General features: G+C 50.3%; 1 protein-coding gene across 3 annotated transcripts in view; it reads right to left on the bottom strand.

Moving 5' to 3' along the window:
- HK2 (hexokinase 2) overlaps positions 1 to 21,275 on the bottom strand; it is a 61,237-nt gene extending 39,962 nt beyond the window's left edge. The window contains exons 1-3 of one of the 3 annotated variants that reach the window (XM_032497933.1): positions 21,084 to 21,275; positions 20,746 to 20,990; positions 2,446 to 2,608 (exon numbers count right to left, since the gene is read on the bottom strand). In XM_032497933.1, coding sequence (XP_032353824.1) covers positions 2,446 to 2,608; positions 20,746 to 20,808 — 226 coding nt within the window. In that variant the 5' untranslated portion in view covers positions 20,809 to 20,990; positions 21,084 to 21,275. Of the gene's footprint in view, positions 1 to 2,445; positions 2,609 to 19,820; positions 20,336 to 20,745 lie in introns of those variants that run through there. The other 2 variants (XM_032497932.1, XM_032497930.1) reach the window with 2 other exon arrangements.
- Between the last annotated feature and the right edge of the window lie 727 nt (positions 21,276 to 22,002).

The following is a 22,002-nucleotide window of genomic DNA, read 5'->3' as shown; positions in this document are numbered from 1 at the left end:
AGGCTGGGCACCACAACAGTCAGGTAAAATCTCTCTGCTTCCGCGTGGAAAGCGAGCCCAGACCCAGAGACTCAACGACCCCACAGTACAGCAACCAGAGCCAATTCTCAGAGACGAGGGAGGGCTCCACGTCTCCAGTCTCAGGAAGGCAATGAGAATAGAAAAAGTTGGCCCCACACCTAATTCTCCCCAGCAAACGGATTCACCGTGCCTATAGCACAGACCAGGCACACAACTCCAGCCTCGTTTCGAAAGCTTTCAGCTGTGCACACGCTGGGTGCCCTGGTGCTGAGTGGATGGGCTGGCAAGTGCACATCCGCACGTAACATATCCGGTGCGATCTCTGACACCTGACCCTTGGCATATATGAGTTTGAATCCTGACTCAGCTTCTCATTAGCTATGGGACCTTAGGCAAGTTACGTGACCATCCAAGCTTCCAACTCCTCACCTAAAAAAATACATAAAGTCTCTGTCTCTCTCTCTCTCTCTCCCTTGTCTTCTGAGATGGCTTGCATTCTGTCTGTGGAGTGTGTACCTACTTTACTTTAACCACCCCCCCACACCTCCGACCCCATGGACATCTCTCTAAATAAATCTACTTTTATTTAAAAAAAAAAAAAAGTAAAATTTGTACCTAGCTTACGGGGTTTTGTGAAAAGTAATGCATTACTACACAGAAGTGCTCAGAGAAGCCCTTAAGCCCATAATGTATATTTAGGAAATATTCAGGGTGCTCACTTAGCACTAGTGCCTGAAATAAAGACAAAGCCCCTGGCCTTAAGGAGCAAGTAAATTTATCAGCATGTCAAATAAAAACAATAAAAGCGGGTGTGGATGCCAGGCGGAGGGAGGGGCAGGGATAGTAAACGTGCCATTCTAGAGGGCATAAGAGGGATACCCAAAAATTGGAGGGGGCCTCTCACCTCGAGGAGCTCTTTGAAGGGCTGAGACACACACTCAGAGGTCACACCCTCAGTGCTAGGTCCCAAGTCTTCAGCAAGTACCTACTGATTTCAGGAAAGGCACAAAGTCTTACTGGACAAACCAGGTCCCCAGAGGCTCTCAGGCGAGTAAGCCTCAAAGACACAGAGGTGATGGAAATGCCGAAGGCATGTGGTGCACAAACAAGCCCTGTCCCTTCCACACCCCTGTCCCCTGGGCTTCTCTGCAGCTGGTGCACCAGCGAGCTCCTTGGCGCTCCCCTCCCTCAGGTTCTCAGGCTCTGTGCTTCCTGGGTCCTCCACTGCCCTGGCGGCTGCCCCTTGGGCCCTTTCTTCTACATCAAGGAGCTGTCCCACACCTCTCACCCCTCATGGCCCCCGTAGGTAACCTCATCTCTAAACAGGAGGCTCATTATGAGGACTAAATGAAACAAACTGTGTAAAAGTGTTGGCACAACTTAGTTCGGTTCCCTTCTCTGAGGATGCTGGCACCCCCCAGGCAGCTGGACGCAACGCCCCAGCATCACATTGGAATCCTCTCCGGTCCCTGCCCAGTACACTCCACCAGGGCCGTGCCCGACGTGGGAACAGACACCCAGCCGCTCCTCAAACCGGCCGCCCATCGGCCACCCCTCCACTCTGCATAAACTGCTCACGGTGCACATCACCGAGACACTTCTGCCCATCACACCCCTCAACACACCTCCCAGTGTTTCCTGAGGAGAGACTCAATGTTTGAGGCGTGCACACAAGGCCCCTGGGTGGAGCTCCAGCCCAGCTTCCAACTTCAGTCTCCACCGTGAGCCTTTTCTCCAGCTTGATCAGATCACTGGCTGGGCGGTGCACCGGGAAAGGCAGATTTCATCTCCCAGTAAGGGGTTAACAGAGCTTGACGGACTCCTGCTGCACAGCTTCAGCGCCCTCAATACTCAACAGGCACCCGGGCTCTTCACATGCCCCCAAGTTTATCTGGGTTCTTTTTTCCCATGGGGTTCAAGAAACGATCCAGGACCATGTGGACCCCGCTGTTTCCCCAGCAAGCCTGTGGCATGTGCCACTTAGGTGGGCCCAAGAGTGACCGCCATGGCCCAGGGCGGTGGCTGTCTCAGACATGACTTAGGGGCATCGTTCATCAGCATCTCTGTGTGTGATCTCAGTGAAGCTGTAAGATCCCAAACTGAGCCAAGCAGCCTTTCTCAGCACTCGGATGGGAGACAAATGGCTGACAGCAGCGCCCCGGGGGGGGGGGGGGGGGCTGACAAAGATAGACTTCTCCCTTGATGGCCAGGGCTGCCTGCTTTCCCAGCCTGCCTATTGAGCCTGTCCCACAGACCTCTGGTAAATTCTGTGTGCTTAAATTAGCCCAGGTTGGCTTCTGAGGCTTGAAACCAAAGAACCCTCACTAATAACTATATATATATATAGTTCTTTGGTTCCCTGAACAAAGTCCCCCAAACCTCCCCCAGCAATGGAGCACCCAGAGCCATCCCCGGGGGTGGTACCTGTCCCATCTGGAGTTGACCTCACAAAGGTAGGTAGCATTTTTACTGAAGCCGTGGGGTGGGTGGTAGCTCCGAGCCCTTTCTCCATCTCCTTGCGGAACCGCTTAGAAATCTCCAGGAGGGTCTCATCAGAGAGCCGCATGTGGTAGAGATACTGGTCAACCTGAAAGAGGGGGAAGTGAGAGGAGTGACCTCACGTTGTTTGCGTTAAATGAACTACGGCATGCGTCTAGGTCAAGGACCATCACTTAGCTTTTCAAAAGAATAAAACCTGGTATGTACAGAAGGTCCAGAAGGTTAAAGATCATTTAACCAGAATCTATGACAGAACTTTGTCCTTCAAAAAATTAAAATTAAAAAATGACTAAAAATTAAAATTAGAAAATGGCTCATTTTTTAGTGGGGGAGGGTACAGCTTCGCATGCATGAGGTCTTGGGTTCAATCTCCAGTACCTCCATCAAATAAATAAACACACAAACAGATCTAATTACCCTCCCCCCACCCAAAGGCTCATTTTTATTTTTGGAGAGTGCTAAAGACTGGGGGAAAGGCATATTAGGGAAAAGGGGGGCTCTCTTCAGAAAGGATGAGTTTAAATGTCTGTGACAACATCCCTGGAACTGGGGTGCGCTACTGACCATCACCTCTGGTCCTCCCCAACACCTCATAAAGCCAGTCATGCCAGCCTTAGTCTCCCTCGGCCATTGCCTCTTGCCTGGACTTACACAATCCCAGATTTCCATCCCCAGACAGACTCCACTACTCCCCTAAAAGCTTTCAGTGATTTCCCATTACAACCAAACCGCAAATCCTTCTGAGGCCCTATATAAGCTGGCCTCTCCCACTCTTAATCTTCCTGCGTGCCTCTGCACTCCTTGTGCAGACTCCATCCTCGGTTCAGTCCTCCGAAACTCACCCAACTGGCCCTTTCCTGCCAAGAAGACTGTTCACGCAGACCCACAGCTCCTGAGCCTGCTCTCCATCTGTGGGTCCCTTACCACCCCTCCAGTCCTCCCCGCCCTGGAGGCCTTCTCTGATCCTCCCACTAAAACAATCAGGCCTCCCTGTTTTTCTGAAAACTCAAGACTTTTTCCTTCACAACACCATCCTCAGTTGGAAAAAAAAAAAATATATATATATATATATTTATTTATTAATTAATTAATGTCCAAGTCATTCAGCATCAAAGGCAAGAACCGTGACCACCTGTTCAGCTGCGCATGCCTGGAGCCTGGCACAGCGCCTGACACACAGCAGAGGCTCTACATACTTGGTAAAGCAACCTCCCCCATCCTCAGAGGCTGGCTCAGCTCTCCTGAGTTACTTCGTTTCTCTTGTTTCCAACCTAAATTTACAGGAACTCCTCCCAGACATAACACCAGGAGGAGAAATATTAGGAGTCCCCTCAGACAGTGTGCTTCTTGAAAGCTGTCATCTGCCTGGGCCACGGATATTCCCAGTTTCCTCCAGTCAGGAAGAGGTCGGGTAGAAATCCATCCAGGAGGCACGCAAGTTTCCACAGGATCTCTGTTCTCAGCAGCAGTGTCCGGGAAAGGTTGAGGCTGCTGGCCTGCGGCAGGGGAGGAAGAGAATCAGGACCCTTGAGCCAGGTCACAGCTGTGCCCTCAAGGTCTGAAGGTCATGGTCCTCCCAGCCTGGTCGGCAAACTGGGGAACCAGAAGGGACCTTGCCCTTCCCAGCTCCCAAACTCCAGGATCCCCAAGGGCAAAGTGTGGCCACGACCACTCTTACTCCTGTGCGAAACACGAGTGAATGCCCACCTGTCCCTTGCCCAGCTCTGACCAAGGAGCAGAAACTTTTACAATTAGCTTTCCCAGACAAACATTCTCATTCATATTAATAGCCTATTATATTTTTCAGCACTTTTTGACAGCTCTTCTTGGAATTTTTTTTAACCAAACTTGCAGCCTAGGATTTCCAGAGGAACGGCAAAAGGTGTTTCAGCCTTTAAGAAAAGAACAAACCCATAGGCCTCCTTTGGTGGGGAGGGAAGAGAGAGAGAGGAGGGTCTCCTCACTCACACCTTCTCTCTTCCAGGCTATATCCTAACTGCCTATGGAGTCTGGGGTCCATCTCTCTCTTTGGGCTTGTTTCTGCCTCTGAGGAATTACGAGATTGGCCCTCCTTGGATCATTTCAAATATCCTGACCAGTTCTAATCTTTCATCATTCTTCTAAGATCCACAAAGTTGGAAGATCAGAATCTAGAGCAAAAAGCTGAAAGCAAGGCCAAGGAGAGTCTGTGGTCAATCAGCCAGCCGTCCCCTGTGGGAAAGGACAGAGCAGGAGAGAAGTGTGAAGGCCGAAGGCCAATTCTCCACCCCGTTCCCAGCCAGCAGAGGGAGGGGCCAGGCCTGTCCCGCAGGGTTGTAAATTTGCAAAGATGAGAATTTCCCCAAACTCCCTCGTGGACAGCATTTATTAAAGAGCTACCATAGACTCCACTGGTCTAAATCAGGAAGGATCCGACCACCCATTGCTTTCTGATTTCGGGCTCCTAGCATCTCAGGTGCCTTGAGCCCACTGTCTGCCCCAGGCTCCCAGATCTGTGGGCACCAGCCCCCCAACCCCCACCCCAAGCTGGGTCACACTACTGGGGAGTCAGGATGCTTCTGAGAGGACTGGTTTCCCCCACAATGACATAGGAGGCTCCCTAGGAAAAGAAGGGGTGCAGCCTGAGACAAGTCCTCTCCCTATTGGTACAGGGAGAGACAAGCCTCTGCAGATTCTGGGCCCAGGGTAACTTTCATCACCCCAGGGGCCTCCTGCTCCAGATCCAACAACGCATGGGCTGGACCGGGGACACTAGATTATGAATTACGCCATCTCACTGCACACGTACAAATTCCCAGCCACCAGACCAGAGGCCAATGCCAAGCCCACGTCCAGGTACAACCTGAGATGCCCTCATAGGCAGTAGCAATAACGGCAAACCCTTTAGCAAAACGTGTTCTCAAGGTTCTATATACTTCATTAACTCTTTTAATCCTCCTAAGAGCCCTGTGAGGTAGGTAATGTCATCTCCTCCATTCTACCAAGAGGGGAAGGCAATGCGCCCCAAATGCAAATGCAAAGACCACACAACGCAAAAGGCCAAGCCAGGACCGGGCCGGGCAGCCCGGCTCCTCTGTGCTCCTGTGCGCCCTGCTAGATGAATACCCTCCTCCTGTTGAACAGCAGGGCCCGTACAGGCCAGGTGGTGCTGCACAGCACATTCAGGCAGGATGCATCCGTGAAAAGGCCATCTTCTAATCCAGTCACCCCACCAGACAGACACGAGGGACCAACAGTGGAGGGCGTGGCCCGCGGGGCTGCCCCAGCAGGTAAGAGGGCAGCAAACATATCTCTGGACATTCACCATTTGACTCCTGACGAAGCTGGAGCTCCCACATTCCTGTTTTCCCCAAGAAAGGAGAGGGCGGACGCCTCGCTGCCATCCTCACCCTGCCTCCACTGACGGCTCCAGGTGTTGCAGAGGAAGCAAGAGAGAGTGCCTGCGTGGGAAAGCGCAGCCCGCACTGCCCTGTTAAGAGGTTGCACTTGTCACCTCCGGGAGTGTGAGGTCATGCTCAAAAAAGCAAAGGTGGAGTGGCCACAATTCTATAGCAGCCATTCCACCTTTTTTTTTTTTTTTTTTGGTTTGGTTTTTTTTGGTTTGTTTTCCCCTTTTTCAGTTTTATTAGGTAGAATTATTACAGTTTGACTGCACACACACATTATATTGCATGTAAATGCATATATACAATACACTGCACTTCTTTTTTTTAGTTTACGTATAGGTACTGATCATTGCTTCTAAGAACAGATTAGAGTTTAGCTTTTTAAACTTACATAGTTATCAAAGGAATAAAGCCAACCACAAAATAAGAATCAACAGAATGCGGTGATCCAGTCATAAAGGACAGTCAGATGTGCTGACACATATTCAAGAAATCAATCATCTCAGTTATAAATGGTAAGTAGCTCATTATGTCCGTATTATTATTATTATTGTTACTATTTTTCAGTTTCCTCATATAAATGATGTCATATGGCATTTTTCTTTCTCTTTCCAGCCCACTTCACTTAAAATGACAATCTTCAGGTCTACCGCGGCCATTCTTAATTTAATTTTGATGTTTAAGCCACTACCCAGCTTGATGGAAATCCAGCCAACACTGCTCACCCTTGACCCTCAAAGAATCTAGCAAGTTAAACCATCAGCCCTTCCTCAAGTCATGTTGCCCTTTGCCCAACAGATCACAACCATCTTTCAGTGTTCGGTGACAGATGAAAATGATGATGGTGACCATTAAGGAGCCAGGAACGACCCTATAGGTTTACTGACTTGATTTCCACTGTTCTTTTGTAAAATTTCTACATCGCTGTCTTACATGTCACTTGGTGGTAAGGTGAAGAGCCAGGATTCAAAGCGTGTCTGGCTCTAAAGCCAGACCCTTGGGACCACTACCCTCCCCTGTCCTGGGGACCCTCTTAGAGCAGGCAGCCACTCTCTGCCCTGTAGTTTCTTGGATGACCTCAGGGATGGCCATCAGATGAGACTAAGAGAGAGGATATGGAACAGCTGTGAAAATGCAACATGTTGGCCCAAATTTCTCCTCTTTGGGCTGTGAGGATGTATCCACCCTGAGTTTATTAGGTCCATTCAGGAAGGGATGATTAATCACCTAATGTTACAGCTTCCTAAACGCACCCCTGGAGGCCCACTCAGCCTTGGCCAGCACTGCTGGGTGAGGGGTGGCCAAGGAAAGCAGAAGTCAGAAACAGGAAGCAGCCTCCACATGAAGACCTTTTTCCTGGATGGGAAAGACAGCGAAATACACTTGGCAGAGTCTTGCCAACTTTCACCCACAGCACAGCCACAGGGAGAGAGCACGAGGCCCAAGGCCACAGGTCAATGTCATTTAGGAGACAGCAAATGTTACAGGGCCCAGGAGGACTACAACTGAAAAAATACTAACCCCTAGAGAGGCCCTCGAGTAATGAGAGCCCCCACGGAACCCAGACAGCATTTGTGTTGGTCTAGTTTGTCTCTCGCACCCCAACAGTCACAGGGCCCAGGTTTGAATGCTTCCAAGCATGATAGGCTCACTACTTCTCTAAGTTGGTTAGCACCTGCTGTTGGTCAACCCTAGCTGTTAGAAAGATTTTCCTCAATCTGAGATCAATCTACTTGTGGGTAACTTCTGTCTAGTCTCCATTCTGCCACTTGGAATAAGAGCTCCCAAACTTGGCTGCATGACACATTAAGAATTCCAGAGATCCTTTCCAGACTAACCAAACTGACAGCTTTAGGTCTGTCTGTGTGTGTGCAAACATCTTCCCCTCTCCTCGGGCTGGTATCCACCACTCCAAAAATGTGATAATGATGGGCTGTGTTCAGTGTTCAATCAACACTGCCTAAGGGTCATTTGTACCACTTCCTGCCTGGGGTCTTTGAGTCATTAGTTAAGGTGTTAGGCTAAGTGTGGAATCATCCAGTATCGAACCTGGGTGCTGGGAGTTGGAAATAGAAACCCTATACTTGGCGGAAACAGATTTAAGTTGTTGGAAACTATCAAAGCAGAATCATTCAGGCCAACCCTTATTTCGTAGCAGGTTGTGGTGAAATAAAGGCTGTGGCATCAGAAGAATCAGTGTTCAAATCCTGGCTCTAGTATTTGTGCAGGTGTGTAAAACTGGGCCTGTGTCAGTTTCCTCCCTGTAAAATGGGATGAATAACCCTCACAACAGGGTCACTGGCGTAAATGAGCTGACAGGGTGAAGCCCTCCATCTGCTTAACCCTCTCCTTCTGTTCCTTTTCCTCTTTTTCTCCTAGACTCCCCTCTGCCACGTGGCACCCTCAGAGGATCAGGGACATTTCTTAACCCTACTCAGTCACATTCAGGGTAAGCAAAACAGGGGCTCTTGCCCCAAATTGTTCCATCTCTTTCTGTAGTGGGCGTGTGGCCTACCACGCGGGGCTGCTTCTCTTTAAATCTCTGTCAGGAAGAAAGAAGGAAAGGAGGGGGCATTCCAGAGGCAAAGCCTGAGTGAGGTGAGGGAAGGCCACTTGCCTGCCTGGAGGCAAGGGCGTGAGAAAGGGACAGTAGTTTTGACACATCTGTTGAGCAATCTTGAGATGAGAACTTCCTCACTGGACAATTCTTATCAGTTTCTTTCTTCCCATAACACACAGGTCCAACATCCTGCCTCCTCTACAGAATTGTGGGTAGAGGCCAGAGCTGTTCTAAAGAGAAATTAACCCCAGACTCTTTATGAAATAACACCCCAGACGGAAAGCCCATCTCCTTCTTAAGTGCCCACATTTTCCTCCAGACCAGCACTAAAAAGAGGAAAAACTGCGTCATAGCAACGATACAAAGAAGGAAGCGAGAAGAGCCTCTGCTTCAAAGTGTGCAGTGACCCAGGTGTGGCAGACACAGCCCCAGCCAGGTATGAGGAAGGCCAGAAAGGGAAGGCCTGGAGGTGAGAGCCAGAAAGAAGTCACAGAGAAACTGAGGTCAAGGCAGCACACCCTTGACCAAGGTCACATAGTTGAGACCAGAATCTGGATCACCCAGACATCTTACTCCATTATCAGTAACAGCAAATGACAGTCTGCGCCCAAGCCTCCCGGAGGGCCTGTGTCAATTTGCAGGCCAGTTTCAGCTGAATGGCTAGTGGCCACTTCCTGGATGCTGAGGCCACCCTATCAGGCCCCAGTGGGAAAATGGTCTTGATAGAATGATTTACATCCAGAAAAGAGCAATATTCCAACTTTGACAGTGTGTTATGTAAAGTGTTAGCAATTCCTACTTTGAATACCTTAAGAGGTCTCAAAAGAAAGCAGAGAAGAAACCTTAAATCTCAACATCTAAATCTGTAAGATTTCTAACATTCAGCTCCTGAACCCCTGACCACGGCTGTGACCCCAGCTTCTCTCATTTTATAGCCTTTGTTGAAAACCAATTATACACAAAGTGCTAGAGTGTACAGAAACATAATTTAAAAAGAAATGATTTCTGGAGGTGGATAGCAGTGACACTGGCACAACAATCTGAATATACTTAATGCCATGAATTGTACACTTTGAAAATATATACAGTTGACCCTGTATATATTTATACACACACATACATACATCATACATAAGATATACAAATAATATGTCATATATAATTATATACTATATATACATAGAATACATATATTGAATAAATAGGTAATATAGAATAAAATATGCATACATACAAGTTATATTATATAAAATTATATACACATATATAAATATATAATACATATATAGAACAAAATATATACATACACTTTTTTTTAATTTTTAAAAAAAGTCAAGAATCCTGTTTTCTAGAACTTTACAAGATAGCACAGAACTGAACTCATTATAGACCCAATAAACAACTCTGAAATGACTGGAGGGATGGGTGTTAGTGGATAATAAGGGCAGTCACATTGCAAAGCAGCCCATGGGGTGTCACAGGTGTCTGAGGAAGTGGCCCGTGAGACTGGGCACTCAGGCGGGATTGTTTCCGGGCTAAGAATATACACACATAAATAACCAACATACACGTTGGCGGGTATCTGTTGACCTGGAGGCAGTAGGGAGATCATGTGAAAAGAAGGTGTGGGCCAGCCCAAGATTCGGAGGTTATGAATTTTAGGACCAGAAAGTTACTCACCTCACTACACTGCGTTAGCACCCTATTGCAATGTCTTCGTGTTCGGGTGATTTAATCCTATCACCTTTAATCAAGGGGTCACAGGAAGGAAGAATCATCAAGATGACTCCACTGTGTAAAGTTGCTATGTTGTTCACTGACCAGCCAATTCTCTGCAGGGTCAGGAGAAAGTCTGGTTGCCCAGAATCACTGAGCTTCCTGCTACAGGCCAATGAAATTAAAACTGACTCAAGAGCTGCCCTTTTTGCCTTGACTGTCAGGAAGCTCAACACTCTGCTGTCAACTTCAATGCGATCAGTTTTTTGATAATCACCCCTGCCTGTTCCAAGCCTCTTATTCTAGAAATCTTTTTAATGAAAGCTGAACCATATCACCTAATCCTTTCACTAGGGAGACAGAAAATAAGTAAGACGTGACGGAGCAACTGCCCATCAGTCATTCCTGTGTGTGAGGACACAGCCTCTTGGTAGAAGCGGGGATTCAAGTGACCAAATCAAATCCTAAGTGATAAGAAAGCAGTTCCCCACACATGTAGGTGTCAGCGCCTAGGGCTCCGGGACAGCCTGAGGCACACTGCTGCTCTGCTGGACTTCCTTCTCCCGTCTTAGGTTATTTCTGATTTAGTACCTAGAAAACCTTCTCTCCAGGAGGTGCTGGATGAACACTAGCTAATTCCTGACTTTTAGCTTCTTCTAGACTCCAAACAGATCAACTGATTGAATTATGCCCTTACTGCAAATCTTTTGTCAAGGAAACCAAGGCTTAAAGACGCCTCCCCAAACCATAGGTCAAGTCCCTGGCAGGACCCAAAACATCCAGTGGCCAACTGAGTGCCCTCATCTGGGGCATACATATGCCCACCCCAGAAAAGCTAGGCAACTGCTGTCAGTGACCTCATTAATAATAATGCCTTCACAGACCCCTCCTGGGAGGACCAAGGCTGTGCACAGGGCAGCAAGTTTATCCTGTCAAGTTGCCAAGCCAAGCCCAGATGTTTCTGATAAATACATTAAAATAAAAAAAAAAAAAAAAGAAAGAAAAAGAAAAAAGGATGAGTTAGGGAGGGAAAGACAGCAGATCCTGGATTCCTTAAGGCTCCTGTCCTCTGAAACACAGTTAACCAAAAGTTTCAGGTCTGCCACAATACTTTCTTCAGAAGAGACAAGGTGGACCCGCGCTGGGGCCACCAGACCACCTCAGGGAGATTCCAGCCCTGACGCACCTGCCACCCACACGCCTGGAGCAGCAGGGTGAGTGTGGCGCTGGCGGAGGAGGCTCAAAGGCCACTCCTCCAGGATCCTGTTGCACAGTGAGTCACAGGGTTTCCTGTTCTTCTAGTTCTTGGTCTCAGCTGCCTCAAGTTACAGCCAGACAGTCTGTAAGCACCTGCCAGGAGATGTCCAGGAGATGGGCATTTGGGACGTCCCAGGACGCTCCTACACTCTGAATGTGGGGCATCAGAGCAAAGGCATAATTATATGCCAGATGGACGGGACCCCGGAGCAGTTCATTTACCCGCACGGACTGACTGAGCACTGAGTGGGCTGTGCCAGGGCCAGGCGCTGAAGGGACCCTAATCTCAACTTGCAAGGTGCACAGTGTATCGGTGGGAGGCTAATATGTCAACAAGTAACTACAGACTGAAGGTGGTGAGGCCAAAGGGTAAGCAGTTTCTTTCACTATGATAAAAATACAAGCATTAAATCAGACACATCAAGGCGGGGAAGATATAGCTCACGTGGTAAAGTGCATTTCTAGCATGCATGAGGTCCTGGGTTCAATCCCCAATATCTCCTCTAAAACTAAATAAACAAATGAACCTAATTACCTCCCCCCAACAAAAAATAAAAATAATAATAAAAAATCAGAGACATCAATACAATCCTGAGAAGTTTTTGTCTTGAAAAGGTTAGAAACGAGTATATTTGTTGACCCTGTGCCTAGAATGGTCTTATCTGGCCTAACTCCCACTTGCCCTTCAGGGCCCCCGTACAGATGGCCTCTCCCCAAATCCTTCCCCAAATTCCCAGCCAGTGATGCTGACATACTTTTGACACTTGTGTCTCCTGCCTTCATGGGTCCCAGAGGACTAAAGGCACCGACTACATGTTCCCAACTTCATCTTTGCGACGCCCATGCCAGGCTCCAGAGTCTGCCACCAAGCCTCTTACCCCACAGGGGCATCTGAACCCCCCAGCTCTTCTCTGCTGGACCAAATCCCCGTCGGTCTGTTCCTTTGCACTACATCTGGCCCCAGACCTTCCCAGTCTGCCCCACCCCGACCCCCCCACAACCACACCCAGCAGAAGCAGGGCAACCATATGTCCCAGTTTGCCCAGGACAATCTCAGTCTAGTGTGGGAACAGCATAACTGTTAATAGTGTCCCCTATTATTTTTAAAAGTGGCCCAGTTTGGACACTAAATTATAGAGTCTCCTTCGGTACAGGCCACAGACCAAATCCTGTGGTCATTCTTGGGGAGCCCACACCCGAACGGTGAGAAGAGAGCTCGTGCTGTGCAAATGACGCTGAAGGAAATAGGATGGGGTTCCTGGCTGGTCCCTTAGTACCTGGCACTTGGTTTCCTCACCTACAGAATGAGGGGTTTGGATTAGATGATCCCAAAAGTCCCTGACACCTGACTCATAACCTCATGAAACTGAAAAACCCTGGGCCATGCCCAGTAGTCCCAGGCAGCCCCCTGCTGGGGCCAAGGGCCTGGGCTCTGGCATCAGACCGCCTGGCTTTGAATTCTGGCTTGCCCTGGAGCCAGGATGGTCCCTTTCTGGGCCTTGCGGCCTTCATGTGAATACTCGGTAACGATGATGCCCACCCCGGAGGGCTGCCTGACCACACCCAAGTTGCCGCAGAGTTCAAGGACAAAGCCTGGCACGTAGTACGTGCTGCACACGTTTGTTATTTTAAGACTTTTGGGAAATCGAGGGGGAAATTCCTGGGACATGGCTGGAAGGCTTCACTGGAAGGCTTTGAGACAGGAAAATTTGAGAGGAAGCAGAAGAAAGCCCCTCAAATGGGAAAAAGGAAAAAGGGGCACCTTCAGACCGTCCAATGGCCTATCTGGCTTCCTTCCTTAGTCAGGCAATACTGAGAGGTCCGAGGTTGGAGGCTGGGAAGGAGGCCTTCCAAGAAAATGGACCATGTCTCTGGCCTGGCCTCCAAAGCAGGGCTGCGGAGCTGAGGGTGAAAAGAGGCAGGAAGCGGCGGGGAGGGGGGGGGGGGGCCAAGGCCTCCCAGAGCCACATTTCTCAGGCCTGACTCACTCTCTGGGTCAACTGCAAGACCAGGTCCATCCAGAAGAGAAGGACTATAAGGGAAATGCTCAGAGATCCACACACACCTAGTGCAAAAGCATCACCCCACCCCCCGACAAAAGAGGCCAGCACTTCAGGGAAACCGAGACTGTCTAGCTCCGGCCGCCACAGGAACACGGCCAGGACTCCCAACTGGGTTTGGACAAGACTACAGGCTGCCCAGGGTTGGGGAGAGGTAGAGCGTGGGTTCCATACAGTCCTCTCGGGCTTCGTCAAGAACCCCGGGCACCCCAGGGTCAGAAGGGACCACACTGGACAGCCTAGGGTGTTTGAGAGGCAATGAGCTCTCAGCTGAGACCCAAGATGGTCAGGGGCCCTCTCTCCACCCAATGTGCCAAAAGAATGTAGGAACGACTGAGTCCCTAGGGGTCAGTGGGACTGAAACCTACCATGACCTGGTCCTATGACTCAACAGCACAGGGCACTGTAAGCAGTTTCCCCAGTGGGAAGCCAGAGGCCAGGCACCCAGCACTGGCCAACTCCAGCATAAGTGGCCTCAGCAACCGTCCTCGGAGCCTCAGGGACTCTGCCCTGCAGGGGAGGTACTGACAGGGAGGGAACTCGGTCTCTGCACTGAAGAGGGGTTGAACGAATGCTGGGATTATTCAGTACAGCTGGGTCTCTCGTGATACCCCTAGGGAGGTCACTTCAACCTGAGGTGCGCCAGAATGGCCAAGGCATCCCAGAGACCCCCCGCCACCCACCCACCCAGTGGGGATGCTGCCTACCGAGGACCAGAAGGAAAGCAAGTGAGACGGGTCTCCTATGTGCAGGAAAGAGAAGGGTGTAAAAGTTGGAAGGGGCAGTGAAGATGCTTCTTTATGCCTCAGCTTTAGGAACGTTCCTTCCTTCTGCCCTCCCTGTCCTCTGCTCTAATCTGACATCAGAGAGCATAAATGAGCCAGAACCCATATGCCCTAAAAGCCACTGGGAGAAAGGAAGCAGGGCCCCTTCTGCTCCCACCCAGATGGAGAGTGCAGTAGGGCATCTGAGAGTGCGTACTAATATCGGGGACACAGTGTGGATCAGGCTGAGCTCTAAGAGATTCGCACTCAATCTCTCTTGAATCCTTACAATGACACTGTTAAGGTGTTACTACTCTCTGTTTTACAAGAGGAAGAAACTGAGGCCTAGAGAGGTTAAATAACTGACCCAAGTTCATAGAGCTGGTTTGTGGTGAGCCAGGATCAACCCCAGGGAGCCTGGCTCTGTATCTCACCACACAGCCCCTCCCAGTGATGCTGGACTGGCCCTCATGGGTATCAACAGCCCTCTTCCGCTCCCATGCCTGCCTTGTTCAGAAGCCTGACAGATGCCCCGCCTCCAGGGAAACCCCAACAACAGCCAGGGTGAGATTCTCCTGGGCAGCAAACTTCTCTCCCACTGGCTTCCTGGAGGGCTCACCTTGCCCTGAGGACAGACACAGGAACCCCAGTAACCCACGCTGCAGCGCCTGGGGTCATGGACATCTGCTAACTATTGTGGTCTGCAGATCTCACCTTACAGTCAACTTTTGGAAAAGGCCACTTCCCACCATGACTGTCCCATGACATGGCACACTGAGCACTAGGAACCATGGCCCTGGCCGCAGCCACTACTTTAGCTGTATGACCATTAGTGACACAGTATAACACTGAAGCAGGGGATAGCTGGGGTTTTTTTTGGGGGGGTGGGGGGTAATTGTGTTTATTTAGTTAGTTAGTTTTTCAATGGCGGTGCTGGGGATTGAACCCAGGACCTTATGCATGCGAAGCATGCGCTCTACCACTTGGCGCTATACCCTCCCTCGGATAGCCTCTGTTCTTGTTTGCTGTTTTGTTGCTTTTGTTTTTTAGCCTTCCATCTGTGTTAACCTTATCTTTTTTTTTAATTGAAGTATAGTCAGTTTACGATGTTGTATCAATTTCCAGGGTACAGCATAATATCTTAGTCATATTCATACATATATGCTCAGGACAGCCCCCCTTAAAGACTATGTTCTTTTGATGCAATTTCTCAACCTAGAGATATTTGGGGCCAAAGAAGTCTTTTGTGGGGGAGGTTGGGGGAGGCCTGTCCTGAGCATCATAGGATGTTTTAGCATCATTTCTTGACTCTTCTTACTAAGTACGATGACACATCTTCACCCACCTGCCTGTGACAATTAAAAAGGTCCCCAGACATCACCAAAGTCCACTTGGGGTGACAAATCACTTAATAGTTTAAAAACTACTGCTCTAAAGGTATAGTTAAAAAAAAAAAAAAAAAAGGAACAGGCTTTGCCCCTTTAGATTGGAATAGGGTAAAACTCTTGCTGTTTATGACAGGCTGGGAGAGCCCCTCACAAGATTATCCAGCCAAAAACGTCACTAGCACTGAGGTTGATAGACCTGCTTTATTACAAAGCCGACGCGGCCACCTGTGATCCACGGTGTGAGGTATTAAGTCGCAGCCAATGAACTCTGTGATTTGACGTGCCACACCTCCACTTCCACTGCTTTGGAAAGGCCAGGACAGACAACACACAGTGTCGGAAAACAAACCAAACTTGCCGACTTCATGGGGGGTACAGCTCAGTGGTAGAGCATTTGACTGCAAAACTCAACCCATGATAAAGAGGAACTGGTTATTAAGAGTCATCTTTTAAACTGGAAGTTACTGAACAAAGGAAGCCAGTTTTCTGGGGTTCCTGAGTTCTTTCAGTTCATCCGATCTCCTTACTCTGGCTGCTGGATTTGGAAAAAACTGTTGTGATTCGTGTTGTTTTGTTGCCCGCCCCTGGGAAAGAGCTCCTAGCTGCCCTCAGACTCCTCTGGGCACTAGAAAAGTTCGACATTGAAAAGTGATGTTTAAAAAAAAACAACAAAACCTTTTGGCTTTGTCTGAGGAGCCTCAAAGAGAATTTTAATTCATTCAGGGGTAAAGAAAAAAGGGCTTCTTGGCGCTCTCTGAAAGAGATGCTTGACAACTTAAAATAAATGGATCATCTGTAAAAGCTACAAAATATTCCTGCTACCATCAAGTGTCTTTTGAGCAGGGAAGGGACAGTATTCGGATACTAAGTATTAGGTTACAGGGTGAATAAATGAGACAAATTGTACCAGTCAATGTTTATTAACTCAGCCAAATATAACCTGATTAAGGTTTTAATCAGCTGTTTCCTTACATACTTTCATCTGTATCTGAAGATTAATGGCACATAGTAGGTGCTCCAAAAATATCAATCAAGTCTCTCTTGAGGTCCCCAACTCCCCATCCCGTGGGAATGATGGCCACGGCCTGGAGACGCTATACGCCACCCTTTAGTGGCTGTGAAGTAGCTACTGGTGGAGCCTCGTCTCACCAGACAACTGAAAGGTTCCTCACTTTCAGTTTCCCACATAGTATCTACAGGGCCTTGTACCCACAGTAGGTTCTCAGAAAACATTAAACTCTCATCTTGAATCTTGGGGGCTCTGATGAATCTTTCTGCTTCCAAGATACTCGCCCCCTCCTCATTAAGTCCAGAGCTGAAAGCTACCCCTCACCTAAATGAGCTATCTATATTCTAAGACTGCACGTCGCCAGTCAATGCGCTTTGAAATAATTTTGTCAGTGGCTAAAGGAAGGCATGTATATACTTCATTTCATTTCTATGGGAAACCCTGATTCTCACTCCTAAGAGATAAAAATCCTGTATCTTATGTATTAATTATACCTTGATTAATAAAAAGAATCTGCTAACTCTCCATAGATAGGACAAAAAGCCTTGATTGATGGGGAACAGGAAACACTCCTCTCTCCCTGTCTCTCTCTCCCCTTTCCTTTCCCCTCAAGATCAGCCTCAGGCTTTGATGAATAGCTCAGTCTTTCCCTCCAGGGGTCCACCTATCCACCCACCGCTTCAGCCCAGTACTAGCCCGCAGCTGCCTCTCACCCTCCTCCACCTCCTGCAGCCCTTTCTCAGCCTCTTTTTTCCAGGAAGGTCCCCTCCACCCCATTCCTTCTTGCACTCACTGAGTACCACACCAGTGGCCACAAACTGGCTATACAGGTGAACAGCCAGGATTCTCCCTGCCCTGAAACTATCAACTCCAGTGAGTCCGATGGAACAACACAAACGCCACAACAGGGCAAAAGCACCCAGTGCGAACAGGCATGACACTCAAAGGACCTGCAAGTCCAGTCTTTGGGGAATGAAGCTAAGGAAGCTGAGGCTGAGGTGGGGGCTGGGGGGTCAGGGGTGCATTCAGCATGCACAAAAGCCTTCTGAAATGATCTAGTCTGGCTCCAGAAAGAGACTGGCAACAAACACTAGGAGGCCTCTGAAGTAACCCAGAGACCAGCTGACAAAGATGTAGCAATCAGAAAGGAAAGTCAGTTAAATGAGTCCCTGGCTCCCATCAGACAGAGGCTACTGGTGCCACTAATCTAAACCAAGAGAAGAGATAATTGCATTTCTGGACACGCTGGGTGAGGGAGCTGCCAGCAGCCAAGAGTGTACGCAGACTCAGGCCAGGATGAGCCCACTAATGGTCCCAGAGGCAGGCGGGTGTGGTCAAGAGTATGGGCTGCTGGAGCCCAACTGCCTAGCTTCAATTCCCAGCTCTTACAAACAGAAGGAAAAAAAAAAAAAAAAAAGCTAGTGACCTCAAACAAGTCACTGTGTGCCTCAATCCCTTACCAGTAAAACAGGGATACCGATTATAATAATAGTGCCTACTTCGTGGAGCTGCTGTCAGTGTTAACGAGCTAACATATATAAAGAGCTTAAAACTACCTGGTACACGGTAGATGCTTATGTGTTTGCTTTTGAGTTTCAAAGGGTCAGTCAGCAAAAGTGAGCAAGTAACACTTCTCCTCCTCCTAATAGCCCAAAACACTGGGGGCTTGTCTATGTTCTGGGCAGGCGAACCTAAGCTTTCCGTGCATCAGACTACAACCCACAACATGTAAAATGACGGGGATTTCAGGAGAGTCCAAATCAAGGCATTTTCAAGACTCTAAAACTCAAGCTTCAACCTTCTCTCCTAATTCTTCCTTCCATCAGCAACTTTAAAAGATGCTTCTAAAACATCCTCTCTGATTCTCTTCCTTCTTCCTAATAATTGCAGCTGTAATCAAACAGCTTTGCTCACTTAAGCAGGGAGGCTAAATCTCGGGTTCTGACACCTGCAGAGTTAAGGCCTGACTCAATTCCGCCCCCACTGGTAATTTAGAGGAAATACATCCAAGTGTCCCTGAGACGTTTCACGGGCTGAAAGGTAGATGGCAAGGGTAGAGAAGACTGTAAGACATTTTTCACATTGCTGTGCTTCATTGTCACAACTCTTTAAAGTGGAGAAGTTTTCTGTTATCATCCCTGTTTTACAAAAAGAAATCGCTGGTCCAAAGAAGCAAAGTGACTTGCTCAGGCTCCTGAGGTTCATAAACCACAGAACTGAGATTACAATTCATTTCTGCAGAATCTGGCTAACTCCCTTTTCAATCTGGGACTAAAGAGACGACCCCGACTATTCCAGGCCAGGAAGGTGGTACAGCTCCACAGTTTCAGTTCTAACCTCCATCCTCTGGTCTGGGGGAGAGTAAATTTGTGTCCTAGGCTCCCTCCTCTGGATTTGGGGAAGAGTAAATTTAAATGTCCAGGGGCAGTGGTCACCCAACTGAGAAGACTTTCCTTGGATTAATGATCCTCCAGCTTTGTATACTAGGACTGGCCAAGAGATGACAATCTTCCACAAGGGTTAACTCACTTCTTGGGCAAAGAAGACAAAAGAAATTGCCAAGATCCTGACAGCTCACACGTTCTTGAATAAGCTGAATTAAAAGTGCTGAGCGGAGCCACATCCCAGGAATAAGTTAGAGAGATAACAGAGGTTTATAAGCAGAGTTTGTAAATTTACGTGGGTAAACCAGCCGGTCTCTGCTCCCCACTCCAGTCTGAAGCTAGGGAATATAATGCTTTATTGGGGGTTTCATTTGCCATGGCTCCGAAAACACAGTGATGATAACCCACCATCCTCTCCTTTGCTCTCAGGATCCCTAGGATGCGAGTACGAGCAGGTAGCCCCATAGAAAGATAACGTCAAGACATTTTCCCAAAAATGTGTTCCCACTAGGACACAAATTTCAAGCATGTAATTGAGCAACGCTCCGTCACTGACTCACAGATTTGGACACCCCTCCCACCCTCGCCCCAGCCCATCCCCTCTTCTCAAGTACCAGCAGAGCCCCAGGGCCAGGACCCAGTCTCGAAATCCCGAGCATTTCAGAAACACAATTCTCCCCAGAGAGCGCCTGGAGCGCAGCCTAGCCCCACCCCCAGCCCCATACCCGGAGGCACGGGGACAAGTCTCCCCGGCAGGGCCAGAGGCTTTGTCTTACGTAAACGATCTGGCCGAAGCGCCAGCTGGGGCTTCGGGGGCTGCTGAGAGGGAAGTGGGCAGACAGGTCCCGGCCGAGGGCAGGAAAAAGCTCGTTTTCAGAACGACAAAAATCTCCAGGAAGACGGCAAAGTGTGTGGGGGGCAGGGGGAGAGGCCCTCGCGGGGTAACTTTTAGGAGCACCAAAAGTTAACATCCGAAAGTCCGCCCCCGACTTGGGGCCTGGCTTGGGGGGGGTACTCAGGGTTGGGGGGGTCCCGAGGCACCCCGCTGGGGCGGGGGGTGGTGTACGCCCCTCACGGAGCCTCAGTTCCGGGTGCCTCAGTTCCGGGGAAGGGGCGCGGCGGGCGGAGTTCCTCTACCCCTTTCCCAGCCTCTTCACGTGCCGTCTTCTCCCCAAGCCCAGCTCCGCAAGGCCGTCACGAAAGCTGGGGGCGAGTCGGAGGTCCCCAAAACGCGATCCCTTAGCGCGGTCGGGCCCCGGAACAGACCTGTGCGGCCGCAAAGCCTCCCCCCACTCAGCTACGACTCTCCCCACGTGCTCTCGCCGGAACTCCGGCAGGGGAAGGGGGACTCCTCCCACGTGGGCCCGGCAGTCTAAGACTACGTGCCGGGTGGCCCGCCCCTCCGAGAGAAGAAAAAAAAAGCGCGAGCGCGCGCAGGGTGGACGGGAGGGAGGGAGCCGCGCGGTGCGCGAGCCCCGGCGCCTCGCACGCGCGCACAAGCCTGCCAGTGCCTAGCGGACGTGGCTCCTCGAGCCCGGGAGTATCCCAGCCCTCCTGACTTTTTCCGAGTCTTCGGCCCGGAATGAGGAGGAAGCAGGGCCCCGCTGGGTCGAGGAGGAGAGCCCCAGCCGGCCGGGACCCCAGAGAGAGGTCCGGGGACAAGGCAAGCCGAGCCAGCCACCCCGCCCGTGGCTTACTTACCTTCTGCACTTGGTCATGGTTGAGCTCCGTAAAGAAGTAGGCAAGCAGATGCGAGGCAATCATCGTGCCGCGCGTCCCGACGGCGCGAAGTTGGAAAACTAAGGCTTGGAGCGCGTGCGGAGGTGGTGGGCCGCGCGGTTAGACCGCTTTGTACCCGGGCTTGGCAGCCCGGCCGGGAGCGGTGAGTCCGGCAGGCACACAAAGAAGGCACACGATGGCGCGCCCGGCTGGAGGGTCCTGGGTCTCTAAAAAGAGGTTTTGGTAGTCACAACTACTGGAAGGAGCCCAGGAATCACTCCCGGCGACGTGCTGGGATGCCCCACTGACAAGATACTAACTTCAGCCACAAGATCCCTAAGGCTCAACTTGAGAAGAATCACGGCCCAACTCTACTAGGGCAGTGGGACCTCTCTGGCTCACACACGCGCTGCTCTCGCCCGCGGATCTCCCCGGCTTGGTGACACGGCTGTGCTAGCGGCGGCCCGGGACTCCTGCGCTGGAGTTTCGAGCAACAATGTGGCTTATTGAGGGGTTGCCGGCTCGCGGGCCTCCTGCTCAGTGACGCGCGCACGCCCATTGGCTGCGCGAGGAGGGTGTGTGCGCCCACGGGCCGCCCGCCGCCTAGGCGCAGCCAGTCAGCGCGCACGGCCCGCGGGCGCGGCTGCTCAGACACCCGAGCCGGCAAACTGGAGGGGCGCGCCTGGGGCGGGGGGCGGGGCCAGGAGGCGAGGATGAGACGTGTGGTCCGTGGCAAGAGGCTGGGGCGGAAAGGCGCATGAGCCACCGCCGCGTCAGGCTCAGCTATGGGTGGGGGGCGCGTGATCACAGACCCGGGGCGTGAGGCTACTGGAAAGACGGGTCACCGGACCAGCATACGCCCTGGGCCGGGAGAGAAACACCTTCTGGCACCTTGGGGTCATATGAGCGCCTCCTGCAACACCCCCCACCCACCCCCTGCGCGCTCCTGGGTCACATTTCTGAAGCATCTTAGTTCTCACCTATTGTGGCTCAACACGTCCGCGTAATACTGATGCAAAGTGAGCCGCTGCAGCCACTGCTTACTTTGTGCCGTGCATCACAAAACTGAACGGTTCTGGGGTTTACTAACCTCGTTTTACAGATGAGGAAACTGAGGCACGGGGCCGTTAAGAGACTTGCCCAAAATCACACAGTTAATGCGTGGCAGTAAGGGAAGGACCCCAAGTCCGACTAACTTCGAGGCCCTACCCGTTTCCCTGTTGTCCTATCCTATCTTAT

The sequence above is a fragment of the Camelus ferus genome, chromosome 15 (assembly GCF_009834535.1).
Source record: "Camelus ferus isolate YT-003-E chromosome 15, BCGSAC_Cfer_1.0, whole genome shotgun sequence".
In the NCBI taxonomy this organism is placed as follows: Eukaryota; Metazoa; Chordata; class Mammalia; order Artiodactyla; family Camelidae; genus Camelus; species Camelus ferus.
This window is presented reverse-complemented; position numbering and strand designations above follow the sequence as displayed.